The 13085-nt window shown below is 40.1% G+C and overlaps 3 protein-coding genes, 2 non-coding genes and 1 pseudogene across 13 annotated transcripts; 3 read left to right on the top strand and 3 right to left on the bottom strand.

Moving 5' to 3' along the window:
* Window positions 1-11: 11 nt before the first annotated feature.
* Window positions 12-2911, top strand: LOC104755445 (uncharacterized). 4 transcript variants are annotated; one of them, XM_010477828.3, is made up of 8 exons: window positions 12-631; window positions 722-827; window positions 978-1070; window positions 1177-1372; window positions 1633-1811; window positions 1890-2119; window positions 2197-2372; window positions 2478-2911. In XM_010477828.3, exons 1-8 carry the CDS (start codon window positions 295-297, stop codon window positions 2640-2642), a joined length of 1482 nt encoding a protein of 493 aa, XP_010476130.1. In that variant the 5' UTR covers window positions 12-294; the 3' UTR covers window positions 2643-2911. The 4 variants fall into 4 exon arrangements, with proteins under 4 accessions (XP_010476130.1, XP_087350739.1, XP_087350738.1 ...); XM_087494613.1 differs by having other exon boundaries at window positions 29-631; window positions 1000-1070; XM_087494612.1 differs by having other exon boundaries at window positions 29-631; window positions 1645-1811.
* A 279-nt stretch (window positions 2912-3190) lies between these two features.
* Window positions 3191-3352, top strand: LOC147923332 (U1 spliceosomal RNA). Its single transcript, XR_015587863.1, has one exon. It is a non-coding gene; the product is annotated as a U1 spliceosomal RNA (small nuclear RNA).
* Window positions 3353-3540: 188 nt separating this feature from the next.
* Window positions 3541-3692, top strand: LOC147923331 (U4 spliceosomal RNA). Its single transcript, XR_015588034.1, has one exon. It is a non-coding gene; the product is annotated as a U4 spliceosomal RNA (small nuclear RNA).
* Window positions 3693-3849: 157 nt separating this feature from the next.
* LOC104755443 (serine--tRNA ligase, chloroplastic/mitochondrial) lies at window positions 3850-6924 on the bottom strand. 5 transcript variants are annotated; one of them, XM_087494611.1, is made up of 10 exons: window positions 6643-6924; window positions 6409-6557; window positions 5908-6008; window positions 5683-5831; window positions 5493-5585; window positions 5045-5224; window positions 4788-4954; window positions 4547-4681; window positions 4376-4469; window positions 3850-4291 (listed from the first exon to the last, which is right to left on the bottom strand). In XM_087494611.1, exons 3-10 carry the CDS (start codon window positions 5954-5956, stop codon window positions 4016-4018), a joined length of 1143 nt encoding a protein of 380 aa, XP_087350737.1. In that variant the 5' UTR covers window positions 5957-6008; window positions 6409-6557; window positions 6643-6924; the 3' UTR covers window positions 3850-4015. The 5 variants fall into 5 exon arrangements, with proteins under 5 accessions (XP_087350737.1, XP_010476128.1, XP_019095357.1 ...); XM_010477826.3 differs by having other exon boundaries at window positions 5908-6001; XM_019239812.2 differs by having other exon boundaries at window positions 6409-6554.
* A 347-nt stretch (window positions 6925-7271) lies between these two features.
* On the bottom strand, window positions 7272-10373 carry LOC104755442 (uncharacterized). Its single transcript, XM_087494610.1, has 11 exons — window positions 10187-10373; window positions 9950-10086; window positions 9746-9811; window positions 9359-9614; window positions 9080-9262; window positions 8843-8985; window positions 8387-8660; window positions 8121-8285; window positions 7874-8025; window positions 7603-7681; window positions 7272-7510 (listed from the first exon to the last, which is right to left on the bottom strand). The coding sequence occupies exons 1-11, from the start codon at window positions 10299-10301 to the stop codon at window positions 7467-7469; spliced, it is 1614 nt and encodes a 537-aa protein (XP_087350736.1). The 5' UTR covers window positions 10302-10373; the 3' UTR covers window positions 7272-7466.
* A 1379-nt stretch (window positions 10374-11752) lies between these two features.
* On the bottom strand, window positions 11753-12994 carry LOC104759179 (F-box/LRR-repeat/kelch-repeat protein At1g09650 pseudogene; annotated as a pseudogene). The gene has a single exon (XR_015586520.1). The product of XR_015586520.1 is annotated as an F-box/LRR-repeat/kelch-repeat protein At1g09650 pseudogene (transcript).
* Between the last annotated feature and the right edge of the window lie 91 nt (window positions 12995-13085).

Below are 13085 nucleotides of genomic sequence, written 5' to 3'. Positions count from 1 at the left end.
TTGAACCGGCCGGTTCATGAATTAAATCGAAACACTCTAAATGAGTTAGAAGGTTTCGAAACTCGATCAAATCCGACCTTCTTCTCCGACGGCGACGACGAGCCTTCCCCTCTCTTCTTCTTCAGTTCCCTTCTCTTCTCTGCTCAAAATCACAAATCGTCAGCTTTCTTTGTTCTGCCATCGAGAAGCATCTGTAAACCAATCTATCTCCCTCAGATAGAGAAATCGAAAATGTTAACTTTGTTTATTCAGTTTGATTCGTCTTTTTGATCTCGAATACGAGCTCGTGAATCGATGGCAAAAGCCATGGAATCAAAGTCAAGGAAAGAAAGCATCTTGATCAAGTACGCCATCTTCTCAAGACTTCTCGTTCTGTTCTTAACTCTTCTGTGGAGGAGCTTACTCCAACCTTACGATACATCCGCTGCACTCAATCCTCCTTGCTTGAATCACAAAGAAGATTCCTCTCCGTTTCAAGTAGCCAATGCAGTTTCGAGATCACTTGAAAACAGCGTCGTTTGGGACAGTGTGTATTTTCTCAGAATCACCGAGTGTGGTGGGTATGAGTATGAGCAGACTTACGCCTTCTTGCCTCTTCTTCCTTTCTTCATCTCGCTTCTCTCTCGTACAGGTTTTTGAATTTAGATCTACCCACTTGATTCCTTGTCTCTGTTGAGTATCACTTCCGTAGTTTCTGATTCTTTTTTTTTTATGGATTCAGTTTTTGCTCCTTTAGTTCCATTGATTGGTCTTCGAGCTGTGATGGTGTTGTCTGGTTACACTGTCAGCAACTTAGCCTTCGTATTTGCTTCTATCTATTTATTCAGGTACTTCTTTGACCTTCATCATACACATAAACTTTATGTCTGTAATTAAGTCTAAGTCATGAGTCTTTTGAGCTCTACAAGCTTAACATTTTGTGTATAAGTGGCAATCAACTCGATTTAGAAGTGTCTTACACCAGTCGTTGCTAACAGGGTTTCAGTTATTATCTTGAAGGACACTGAGGCATCATTCAGAGCTTCAATTATCTTCTGTTTCAATCCGGCCTCCATATTTTATTCGTCAATGTAATGATCTCTCTTAAGTTTCATTCACTGAAAGTGAAAGTGTTCAATCTTATTAGAGTGGTGTAACTGGTAGCTGAAGACCAAACTGTTTCTTTGTGACTTGCAGATATTCAGAAAGTCTGTATGCTCTTTTTTCTATTGGAGGTGTGTATCACTTGTTATCTGGTGCCAGCAATGTAGCCGTTCTCTGGTTTGCACTTTCTGGCTGTGCAAGGTCCAATGGAGTTCTTAATGCTGGTTATATCTGTTTCCAGACTATGCATCGAGCATATGAAGCTTTATATCATAAAAGGCGCATTTATGTAAGTTATGCATATTTCAAAGTTTGAGAAATTATCACTGCAATTCAAACATTGAGACTTTGTTTGTAGCATGCTTAGTCTGGATCATTCTATTTCCTAAGTTTAAGGTTGCAATGGATGAGTTTCTTGATTTAGTATCTCTCAAATTGAAGCTGCTTGGTTAATCATGTAATCTCTGAATGATTTAAAGCCCATCTGTTTAACTTGCTGTCAACTCTTTAAAGGTATTGGTAGCCATAATGATATGTCTCGCTACCCAGTTGACTATGCAGGTTTTGGTGGCTGGACTTCTTAGATGCGTTTGCATTTGTCTTCCTTTTGTCGCGTTTCAAGCATATGGATACTATAACATTTGTCATGGACACACGCTTGATGAAATGAGGCCTTGGTGTAAAGGAAGGATACCTTTGCTGTACAACTTCATTCAGAGTCATTATTGGTAACTACTTTGAACAACAACCATTTCTCGTTCTTGCAAGTTTTCTTTCTTATATTTTGAACCTTTATTTTCTGACAGGGGCGTAGGTTTCCTTAAATACTTTCAGTTTAAACAGCTCCCAAACTTTCTTCTCGCAACCCCAATTCTCTCTTTAGCTGTGTGTTCAATTATGAGTTACATGAAGTCTCGACCTGAGCTCTTCATTTCATTGGGGTTTCAAGCTACAGATAAAGAAAAGAGATCTGCTGCAAGGCTTTATTCTTTGAAGGATGCTCTTGAACCAAGTGTTAAAACTTCAACAAATGAAGGTACCATTTTCTTCGTTATGTTATATAATAGTTCCAAACTTAAAACGTTGATGGATCCTCTCTATTTTCCTGTGTAGGAAACCGTGACATTAGGCAGCGGAAACCTAGCAGTAAGAAGGATGTGACTGTGACCAGAGTGGCTGCAGAATCCAGCTCTCCAGAAAAATCGGGATACTTTTCAGCTGATGTCTTCCCATTTATCGTGCACTTGGGTTTAATGGCAACCACGGCGTTCTTCATCATGCACGTTCAGGTTACAAATCCTCAATGGCATAAACAGAAATATAATAGACAGAATTTTAGATGAGACGAAGGTTTTACTGAGACTGTCCTCACGTGTGTTTTGTGGTTATTACAGGTTGCAACACGGTTCTTGTCAGCAAGCCCACCTCTTTACTGGTTTGCATCGTATCTGATTGCATCTCCAAAACATAGTAAATGGGGATACTTGATATGGTCATATTGTGCAGCCTATATACTTCTTGGCAGCTTGCTCTTCTCAAACTTTTATCCCTTCACTTGAATTCATGGTTTTGTCAGCGCATCTGTTGGTTGTTTTATTAGAGTACCGACACACGGGCATAAGTTACCGGGTGTCCAGTCATGTAAATGCAGAGAACCAACCGGTTTTGTTGTTTCTACAGGATTTTAGCCAATTAGTATAAGTTTTTTTGTTGTGCTCAGTGCTCACTGTGATCTCAATTGGCAAGAGAATGATATGTTCTTATTGGATGTTTTGTGAAAGATTTGACATTGAGGCGACTGTTTCATTATAAAATCGAGTTTGATCCATGGAAGTGTGGTGTTATTCTCTTTGTTTTGATTCTTCATTTATCTCTGAACGAAAATGCTTCAACTTTGTTCCTAACAGCCTAGAGTTCTACTGTCCTAGAGTGGATAACACAAAAGAAAACTCATACCGTTTTAAGCTTGTGAGAGACCAGCACGTTGTTAAAGATGAGGAGCATAAAACGGCACGCTGTCTAAGTAATAATATCCCACATCGCTTGGTTTAGAAACAATGACTGGGATTGCAGGTGTATAAATAGAGGCGTACCTGGAACGAGCAAATTACTTACCTGGACGGGGTCAACTCGTGATCAAGAAGACGAGTGGCCTAGGCTAGTGACCTCCATTGCACATTAAGGAGGGGTGCTTAGCTTAAGGTCTTCCCATGAGGAAGAGCCTACGTCATTATTTGTGGCAGGGGGGTTTGCGTCCGCGCAGCCCCTACCATTATAAGTCTTAATCTTCATATATTCTAAACAATAATAAACTAACCTAATATGTCGGCATAATATTAATGTTACGAGAGCTTATGTTTATTTTGCTCTAGGTACGGTGTCCCACATCGGAAAGAGGAGTCAACTTGATGGGTTCGTTCGAGTATAAAAGAAAGAGGGTTTCGTTGAATGAAAAGCATCTTTGCGCTTGGGGCAATGACGCAGCCACTGAAGTCTTAACTGAGGCGCGTCTATTGCTGGTTGAAAACTATTTCCAAACCCCCTCCTGGGTTCCAAGCTTGTCTTGGTCCCTCGAGAATTTCTGGAAGGGCTCCCTTCGGGGTAAAGCCCTACAATTTTCTAGTTCAACTTTTTTCAATCAATTAACTTTTTAACTCAATCATCGTCACTAGAATCCAATAATTTTGTCCCTATTAATTTATTCACATGGCTAAATAGTAAATACTACTGATTGTTTTCCGAATTCGTCAACAAAAAAACACAGAATTTTGAAGTTTTAAGATCGGTTAAATAATGATATAAATGGTGTGTTATGAGTTACATGTAATGAAAAAGAACACAACAAAACTCAGTGCCTGTGAACTGTATGATGAACAAACCTCAAGTACAAGAGGAATAACAGTAAGAAATTGCGAAGAGCTAATCATCAAAACTACTTGAGCTTCGGTTTGATGAGTTCGATGCCTCCCATGAAAGGCCTAAGAGGCTCAGGGATCACCACGGATCCATCTTCTTGCTGGTTATTCTCCAACAAACACACCATCATCCTCGGGACCGCACACGCCGTTGCGTTTAGAGTGTGCACAAACTTAGTAGCTGGAAGGTTTGCTTTGCCTTTCTTAGGACCCGTCTGAAGTGGTTCAGATGGGCGGTATCGTATTCCCAGTCTCCGGCTTTGGTAATCTGTGCAGTTCGATGCGCTTGATATCTAGTTCATAAGTTAGAACAGCAAACTCAGAGGCGAAACTAAGATTTGAAGCTAGTGGTCCGACATAAGAGTTTGTTTAATTACCTCGCCAAAACGTCCAAAACCAGGCATCCATGCTTCAATATCAAACTTACGGTAAGCAGGAGCGCCTAAATCCGCTGTGGCCATATCCAGTGTTCTGCAAAAATAAAGTTAGATTTCCGGAAGACAAAAACTGTGGTGAGAAAAGATCGGGTTCAAAATGTAGTTTCTTACTTGAAGTGCAATCCTAGAGAGGTGAACAAATCCTCTTCAATCTGAATGAGTTCGTGGTGAAAGAATTCACTATCTTCAGGTCGGCATATGACGAACATCTCTGCTTTGCTGAACTGATGAACGCGATAAAGACCTCTGCAAGAATTGAGAAAGTACGGGTGTTTTAAGTACCTCTGTGTATATAGAAAAAAACCAAGAACATGCACATGCTTCATGGAAGAAATACTTTAGTCTAACTTACTTGGTGGCGGCACCAGCTGCACCCGCTTCAGTACGGAAGCAATGAGAGAATGCTATATATTTTAAAGGTAATGCTGATTCAAGAAGAATAGAGTCCATGTGGATTCCTCCTAAGGGGATTTCAGCGGTACCAATGAGACATTGGTCAGTTCCATCTATAGAATAAACCTATCCAGAAGAACAGAAACATCATTGGCAAAAAAACAACAAAGAAAAAGGTTTACTTATCAAACAGAGTAAACAAACAAGTGCCGAAACCTGAGTATTATCTCCACGAGGTTGAAAACCGCATTTCTCAACAATAGAAGATCTCACGATTTCAGGGGTCGTTAGGGGCGTATAACCCTTCTTCATGACTTGTGATAATGTCCAATTAAGAAGGGCCATCTCCAATAAAACTGCTTCATTCTTCAAATAGAAAAACTTTGAACCACTAACCTGCAAGAGTGTAAATAACAAGGAAGTTACTTCAGCTCATCTCCTTGGTTAAAAAAAACAGAAAACCAAAAAAATTGGTCATCAATCTAATGCGTAATAGAAGGAGATAATCATTCACCAACTTAACTGAACTCTACTAATTTTTTAAAAGTAATTCATGCTTTATTTTTCATATGATCGAAACATCTTTTCCCAATAGCTGATGTCAACGGTGATCCAACAACCTATAAGTATGCTTTGGTATCTATGAATAAGAAAAAGTGTATACCTCTGCAGCAGAGTCAAAATCAATAAGATCAAGATCCTTCCCAAGCTGAAGATGGTCCTTGATTTGAAAATGAAACTCACGTGGACAACCAACCTACAAAAAAAATTATGAATGTGTTTAGAAAGACCTGTCACAGCAAAATGGCCGTAGTCAATGCAACAGGTGAGGGAGTTATGAACAAACTAACTACCTCCTTTCTAATTGCCGATGAATCCTCTCCTCCAACAGGAACATCAGGGTGAGTCATATTGGGTATAGACTGTGCTACATGTTGCAGCTCATCTTTAAGCTTCACGAGGTCTTCTTCCATAGACACAAGACTTTCCTTGAGACTTTTACCTGAAGACGAAATTGCTTTATTATCTCTTAGCAAAAAAGACAAGACTGACAAACAAAATGGATTCCTCATATTTACCTTCTTCTACTAGTCTCTCACGTTCAGACGGCTCCAGCTTCCCTTTCATCTTCTTTGCAACATTGTTTCTTTCCTCACGAAGCCTCTCAACTTCCTGCTATCTGCAATCGTTCATTAGCTGAACCGAGACGATAAAAAAAGAAAAGAAAAAAAACAATTCAATTCAAAAATCTCTCAAATCTAGCCAGAGACTAAAACTAGTCTTTGTCACCAACACTCCATGATTATCCCATCCAGAAACTAACAAATAAGTTCTTCCTCAAAGTAGCTGCCTTTACATGTTTCTATTACTAAGAATCCCAAATTAGAAATTGAGCTGATTGCTAAACAGGTTCAATCCTCAAAGTAGCTAACTTTACATGTTTACTAGGTAATAACAAATAAGTTCTTCCTCAAAGTAGCTGACTTTACATGTTTCTATTACTAAGAATCCAAAATCCGAATTGAGCTAACTGCTAACAGGTTCAATGAGAGAGCAGAGTAGAAGATAAGATATATAACCTTTTGGAGATTGACCATGTTCTCGTAAAGCTCAAGCACAACATCCAAATTAGCATTAGAGTTCCTGTTCTTGATGTTGATTTCGACTGCTTCCTTATTATCCCTTATCCATTTGAAATCAATCGACGCCTTCCACTGAGGCCTCGCTACTACCAAAAACGAGGAGCTTTCAGACACATTCAAAAACCAATGTAAAAATTTTGAAAAAAGGTAAGAGAGCGAAAACTGTAGTACCGGAGGAGACGGTGGTCTGAGTGGCCGGAATATCTTGTACGGTGGCGGAAGCGGAGAAGGCTCTGACTAAGAGAGGCTTATGTTGTTGAAGACGGCGGGAAAACAAACCTAGGGTTAAGGTATTGGGAAATGGCTTGAGGAAGAGGCGAGAAGAGAATGTGGAGATGGTTAAGGGAACCGCCGCGGCGAGTCTCAGTTTGTGTAAACTCATCGCCGGAGAGCTTTCTCTCTGCTGACAAAGAAGACCACGACGACGATGAGATTTTTAGTTTACGGATTTCTAATTTAAAACGTTGTCGTTTTGGATATATGAGTAGTGAGAGAGATGACGTGTCAAGTTTGACTTTTAGTTTCCACGTGCTTCTCTTTGATTTGTGTTGATGTTTCCTCTATGAAAACGAAACGTAGACGTTTTGATGGTCTTAAGTCGAAATTTTTTGCCAAGGAAGAAGAAGACGAAGTTGACACAATACAACGTTGAGCTGAAAGAGCCCAAGGAGGGGGCATTACACAATGCATGTTTGTTATTTTTCAAAAGATTTAACGTAGTGAAAAGTTCTTTGAATTATTTCAATGGTTTTTTTTTGGTTTGGTCTTCTTTTGCTCAAATCACAATGTTGTGTTTAAACTTTGGAAAACTGCATTTTTGTCTGGCTACTTCTTTTCTCACTTTATAAAGAAACACTGAGACTACATGAGATTGGTAACTTCCGATGGTCTTCACAAGTTAACCAAACATTTGCAGCTACGTACTAACTTGTAGAACAAACCATTCACCGACACCGTCCTTAGAGAGAAGAACAACACCAAGGGGGACTTCTTATTCAGTAATTCTTGTAATTCTTCCTCTTCCTCTTGTTCACGTTCCCTACAGTGTTATTAATTTTTCATATTCATAAGAAAACTCCCAAGATTCTAGAGATATCCCCAAACGTACGTTAATCAGATATTAAAACTTGCCTTTGCTTGATTCGCCACCATGGTAGGAAGCATCCTCCTGACGAGAAAACCGAGCATTTATAGGCAAGAAGTCCAACATCTGTTTGAAAAAACAAAATGCACAAGGGGGTCAAAATTACAAGCAAACAAAACTACAAAGTGAGTAAGGGAAACTACTTATGGGTTAGAGCTTTGTTCTGACTCAAGAAAAATATACTAGTAGTTAAGACAATGACAAAAATCTATTGATACAATAAGTCCTTCCGGTTTGGCTAGTAAGATGTTTCATTACCTTCCGTTGATGTGCTCTACTAGAGAGATGCGTAATGAATTCTTCAAAGCCTTTCTCTTCAACATCTTCGCAGCAAACAGAGCACATCCAGCTGGCAGATTCAGTACCCGTTTCACTGCACTTATTATCCTCCTCAAGTGCCCCTGCTGAATCTGTGGAAAAAAAATATTAAAAGGTAGACCAGTTCAACATCAGATTTGCTGGTTATATATGTCAACAACACTGTGAGATGGGGACAAATACACACCTGCCAGATGATGAATAGAAGACTCAGAAAGAAAGCTGTATCCCTTGAATTCTAGGTAGTGAGCAATACACGGGAAGACTTCCGGATCGGATATGACCATTATATTAGCTGGAGGTGGATTACTAAAGGTATAACGTAAAACACTATCTTCAATGTTTGAGGGTCCTGTTTCAGAAACAGAAAAGACTTGAGACTCTCTCTCTACTCTCAATTCAAGGTCAAATATCCATTACAGTAGAAATGCACAAGGATGAGAAGATATTAACTGTAGATGACTTTACTGTTATCTAGAGAGATTCCACCGGCATAGACTCCTCGCAGGATGTCATTAGGGACGTCTTGTAGTACGCCAGCAGCAGTGATGGTGAGAGGACCAGAGTAGCCACTATTCTTCAAAAACCGTTTGATACTCGGACCGACCAGACGAGGATCATAGCCAGTGGGAACCGGACACCTATTGATGTCCCAAAAGACCGATGTTACAGCCTCAAGGTTTTTCTCAGGACCTTTACTTGGTGGAGTAGGCAACAGGTCCAACAACTGCTTGAAAACCAAAATGCACATCCAATGGTCAAAATATAGGCAAACGAAACTAGAACTAAGAAAGGGGAAACTAAACTACTTGTGGTAAGAGGTTGTCTGACTCATGTATAGACTGACAGTGATCAAAGTGTATTATTGATACAATAAGTTTGTCCGGTTTGGTTAGGATTCTTGATTACCTCCTGTTGGTGTTGTCCACTAGAGAGATGCATGGTGAAATTATCAAAGCCTTTGTTAGCAACACCGCTTTGGCATAATGAGCAAAACCAGTAGGCAGATTCACCCGTTTCACAGCACTTATACTCCTTAAGTCCCCCTGAATCTGTAGGAAAAAAAAAAAGGAGTAGGCAGTTCAGTAAACAGAGCTGTTGGTTATTTTCAACAACACTATGAGAGGACAAAACACACACACACACCTGCCGGAAGAAATCTTTCAAGAGAATCATATTGAAGAAGGTTGTATCCCATCTTTTCTAGATAGGATTTATAAGAAGAATGAATTTTTGAATCGGATATGACCATTATGTTAGCTGGATGTGGATACATAGCGATAAACTCAGAAATGAGACGCTCAGTGTCTGTGGAATCTGTTTGAGAACCTGTTTCAGAAACTAAAGAACTAAGACTCTCTCTATTCATCAAGAGAAAAAAAAAATCAATTAGTGTAGAAAGGCGCCACAAGGATGAGAAGATACCGTGAGGGACGTTGGTAAGAAAGATTCCACTGGAATAGACTCTCCTCAGGATGTCAATAGGGAGGTCGGTTAATAAGCCAACTGCAATGATGGTGAGAGGACCAAAGCAGCCTTTCTTCTCCAGAAATCGTTTAATGCGCGGACCAACCAGACGAGCATCACAGGAAGGGGGAACCGGACACGTATTGATGTCCCAAAAGACCAATGTTAGAGCCTCTGATCTTTTAGCTCTTGTAAGAGGCAACCAGTCCCACGCCTGATTGATAACAAAATGCACATCCAAGTGAGAAAGGGAAAGAGGTTTGCAAGCAGATAAGTTTAGGTAAACGAATCAAAATTTAAGAAATCTCAAAAGATATTATAACATGACTTTGGTTGCTTCCTCACCATGAGAGTTCGATGAAAATAAACGGGACGCGTAACATCATTATCGTTAGGTGGTAGGTCCAACATCTGCTTGAAAAAAACACAAATGCACCATGCATGGGGTCAAAACTAGGTAGGAGTGTGAAAGGGAAACGTAAGAAACTAAATATAGTTGAAGAGGACAATGAAAAAAAAAAAAGTGATTTGGTTAGGATGCTTGATTACCAGCTGCTGATGTTCTTCATCATAGAGATGCGTGGCGAAATTTTCAAAGTCATGGCCAGGAGGATCACGGCAGCATAACCAGCAATTCCAGCAGGCAGATACACCTGTTTCTGTTTTCTCCTCACGTCTACCCGAATCTATAGGTGGGGGGAGAAGAATAAAAGTAGCCAGTTCAGCAACAGATTAATTTACTGGTTAGTTGGACAACACTGTGAGAGAGAGGACAAACATACACACCTTTCTGAAGAAGGCTTTGAAGAGAATCATAGGGACACGGGTGAAGAAGGTTGTGTCCCATCAATTGTAGGTAGCCAGAAATATCAGGGAAGAAATTGGGATCGGATATGACCATTATATTAGCTAGAGCTGGATCCTCATATGTAAACGCAAAAACAAGCTCCGCCGTGTCTGAGGAACCTGAGAAAAGAATAAAAATTCTTAAGACTCTCTCATATGTATATAATGCATATTTATTGTATCGAAAGGGAGGCATAAGGGAGGAGGTTAATTAAACCATAGGGGACGTTAGTAAGAGAGATTCCACTGGAAAAGACTTCTCTAAGGATGTTAACAGGGACGTCTGTTAGTACGCCAGCAGCGATGATGGTGAGAGGACCATAGTATCCATATTTCTCCAAAAACCGTTTGATACAGGGACGGACCCGACGAGGACTAAAGCCAGAGGGAACCGGACACAGATTGATGTCCCAAAACACCCGTGTTACAGCCCTAGCCTGCTTCCTTGTAGCATTCTTCATCATTCAAAAACCTAACTAACGAAAATTCCTGATTTGAATAAATATAGAATATATATATCGATGGGGCGGTTAGATAAGGGTTAAGCATGGGCCTGCAGTTTATATGAATCGGCTTCTTCTTTTTTTGTTTTTGGTGCTTGTAACACAATTTTGGTTTTTGTATATGAGTCTTTTGGTGTTCTTATTAGCTTATATGAACCTGTCTTTTGTGAGATGGTCAAATAATAAACTAACGCAGTAAAAAGTTGTTGAATTATTTCAATGGTTTTTTGGTTAGATCTTCTTTTGCTCAAATCACAATATTGTGTTTACTGCATTTGTCTGCACTTATAAAGCAACTTAAAACACTGATTACAGACTTCACTTGTCGCAAGGGGGAGGGGTTCACAATTGGTCTTCACTCTTAATGGATTTGTAGGTAGGTACGTAGTATATGAATTTTGTAGGAAGAATGTCATATTACTTGTTTCCATCACCCTTATTGATATTTCCTTGATTTGTAGGTTCCCAATATTTGTGCTCAAAGGCTATGAGGTGGATTCCGGAAAGGCTTATAAAAGATGATTGGCTTCTCAAACCTAGTGGAGCTGCAACTCAGGTTGATGAACAGAGAAGAGTAAACCAGAGGAGAAAGAAGACAAGGCAAAACCTGTAGCAGAGGCTCCTCTCCTGCTTCATCAAAATTGGGAAAGTGGACTGGAAACTTCACCTCCAAAAGAGAGAAGCCTAGGGCTGCTTCAGGACCATCACCGAGACCTCAAATTCCTCCAAAAAGGACAGGGAAAGAAGGGTGCCTAATGGAATTATGATGAGTTTGCGCTGCTTGATTAAGAAATTTCCCAAGACTGATGATGAACTATATTTGAGGCAAGTGATCTTTGAAATGAGTACCTTGAGAATAGAGAAGGATATGCTTCTCACAAGCCTCTTAGGTTTTGTAATTGTCTCCTACGTATGGGATTTTGAATTCTAAACGGTTGTGGATCATAAAATCCATATATTTTTGTAAGACTTGCAGAGCAAACTTGGATAGAGAAACGGTTGATGAAAGAAGCAAAAAGATTACACCATTAATATTATCACAGAGTGTTATATGAAAAAAGATATCAAACGGTGGAAACAAGAAAGATTTAAGAAATAGAGATTAAACTCTGGAAATAACAAACAGGATCACCGATGGAGAAATCATGAAAAACAACATCATATGTATTGGTTTGGAGATCAAGTTCCACCAGTGCTTCTCTTCGCTCACGACAGTAAAACAACAACTTCTTCTTCCCATCCAAAAGTGCTAGTGGCAAGAGCACGTGTGTGAATCTACCAAACCATTGAGAAGTTGTAGCCAGATCAATGGAACACATTTTGTGCCATGTCTTATTGGCTGAATTGAAAGACCATATCACTTGGTTGGGCCACTTCCTCTCCGAAACGCACAAGCGGTTGTCGAGGTCGCAGATAGCGATATCTAAATCATCAACATCGGCAAAGGGAGCTTTACAGACGACTTGAAAGGCTTCGGTGTGAAGATCAAAGGATAGAATTTTGGGTTCCTCCTCGGCCTCGCACTCGGTGAACCAATGAAGCGAGCCATCTACATAGACAGGGTCGGGGCAACCAAAAATCCGATAAGGAGAAGCGGGAGAAACATACCTCCAAGAGTTGGTGCTAAAGTCGAAAACCTCGCAGGCAGTAGCCTTGTCTGAAGAGTTGTACAGCCAAACGGGCTTGTATGTGCCCGTGATTTTGTCTTTACCGAAACCAAGACTAGGGACCACGTAATCAAGGTCGTAGAAACTAAATCCTAAGTCGAACATGAGTTGTTGTAGCTTACAGAGAGGGAGAGGGCGATACCATCTAATGGTTGGGTTGACCACAAAACCGGATTTTGTGCGATGGTAGAGACAAACGAGACCGTCACAGCTATTATAGGGAACAAAGAATCGGGTGTTATCGGCATCCCAAGGAGTAGGGATACTGACCGATGATGATGAACCCAACACCAGTGTTCTTAGAGATTCTACAATCGGGTGATCAATACCTTCATCATCATCAGGATATAAAGAGACCATGAGAACATCTGGATTACCTCTTGATTGCTGACCATGTGTTAACTGTCTTCGTTGGAAGAATGGAGAGTCGATCGTTGATTTCCACTGTTTCGATACAGCCTTGAATCTCATCAGAGAATCCACATCAAGTCTCTCTAGGATAAGCTCTACGCAATCGTGGTGCAGCGATTCCAATATACTCGAGCAGCGTTGCTTTTTTTCTTGACATTCTTGATGAAAAAGAGATTATTGATATATACAATATAGGGAGGGTTATGACGTCCTGTTTATAAAAAAACCAAAACAGTAGTTAAACTCTCAAATAAACAA

This window comes from Camelina sativa, chromosome 17 (genome assembly GCF_030686135.1).
Source record: "Camelina sativa cultivar CO46 ecotype springtype chromosome 17, ASM3068613v1".
Taxonomy (NCBI): Eukaryota; Viridiplantae; Streptophyta; class Magnoliopsida; order Brassicales; family Brassicaceae; genus Camelina; species Camelina sativa.
This window is presented reverse-complemented; position numbering and strand designations above follow the sequence as displayed.

Coding starts and splice junctions, on each gene's coding strand:
- LOC104755445 (XM_010477828.3), top strand. CDS start 295: ATGGCAAAAGCCATGGAATCAAAGTCAAGGAAAGAAAGCATCTTGATC. Junction 632..721: donor CTCGCTTCTCTCTCGTACAG/GTTTTTGAATTT, acceptor TTATGGATTCAG/TTTTTGCTCCTTTAGTTCCA. Junction 1,071..1,176: donor TCCATATTTTATTCGTCAAT/GTAATGATCTCT, acceptor TGTGACTTGCAG/ATATTCAGAAAGTCTGTATG.
- LOC104755443 (XM_010477826.3), bottom strand. CDS start 6,853: ATGAGTTTACACAAACTGAGACTCGCCGCGGCGGTTCCCTTAACCATC. Junction 4,682..4,787: donor GCAGCTGGTGCCGCCACCAA/GTAAGTTAGACT, acceptor CAATTCTTGCAG/AGGTCTTTATCGCGTTCATC. Junction 4,292..4,375: donor GTTTTGGACGTTTTGGCGAG/GTAATTAAACAA, acceptor CTTATGAACTAG/ATATCAAGCGCATCGAACTG.
- LOC104755442 (XM_087494610.1), bottom strand. CDS start 10,301: ATGGTCATATCCGATCCCAATTTCTTCCCTGATATTTCTGGCTACCTA. Junction 9,263..9,358: donor TCTTACCAACGTCCCTCACG/GTATCTTCTCAT, acceptor TTTCTGAAACAG/GTTCTCAAACAGATTCCACA. Junction 8,286..8,386: donor TAACAGTAAAGTCATCTACA/GTTAATATCTTC, acceptor TTTCTGAAACAG/GACCCTCAAACATTGAAGAT.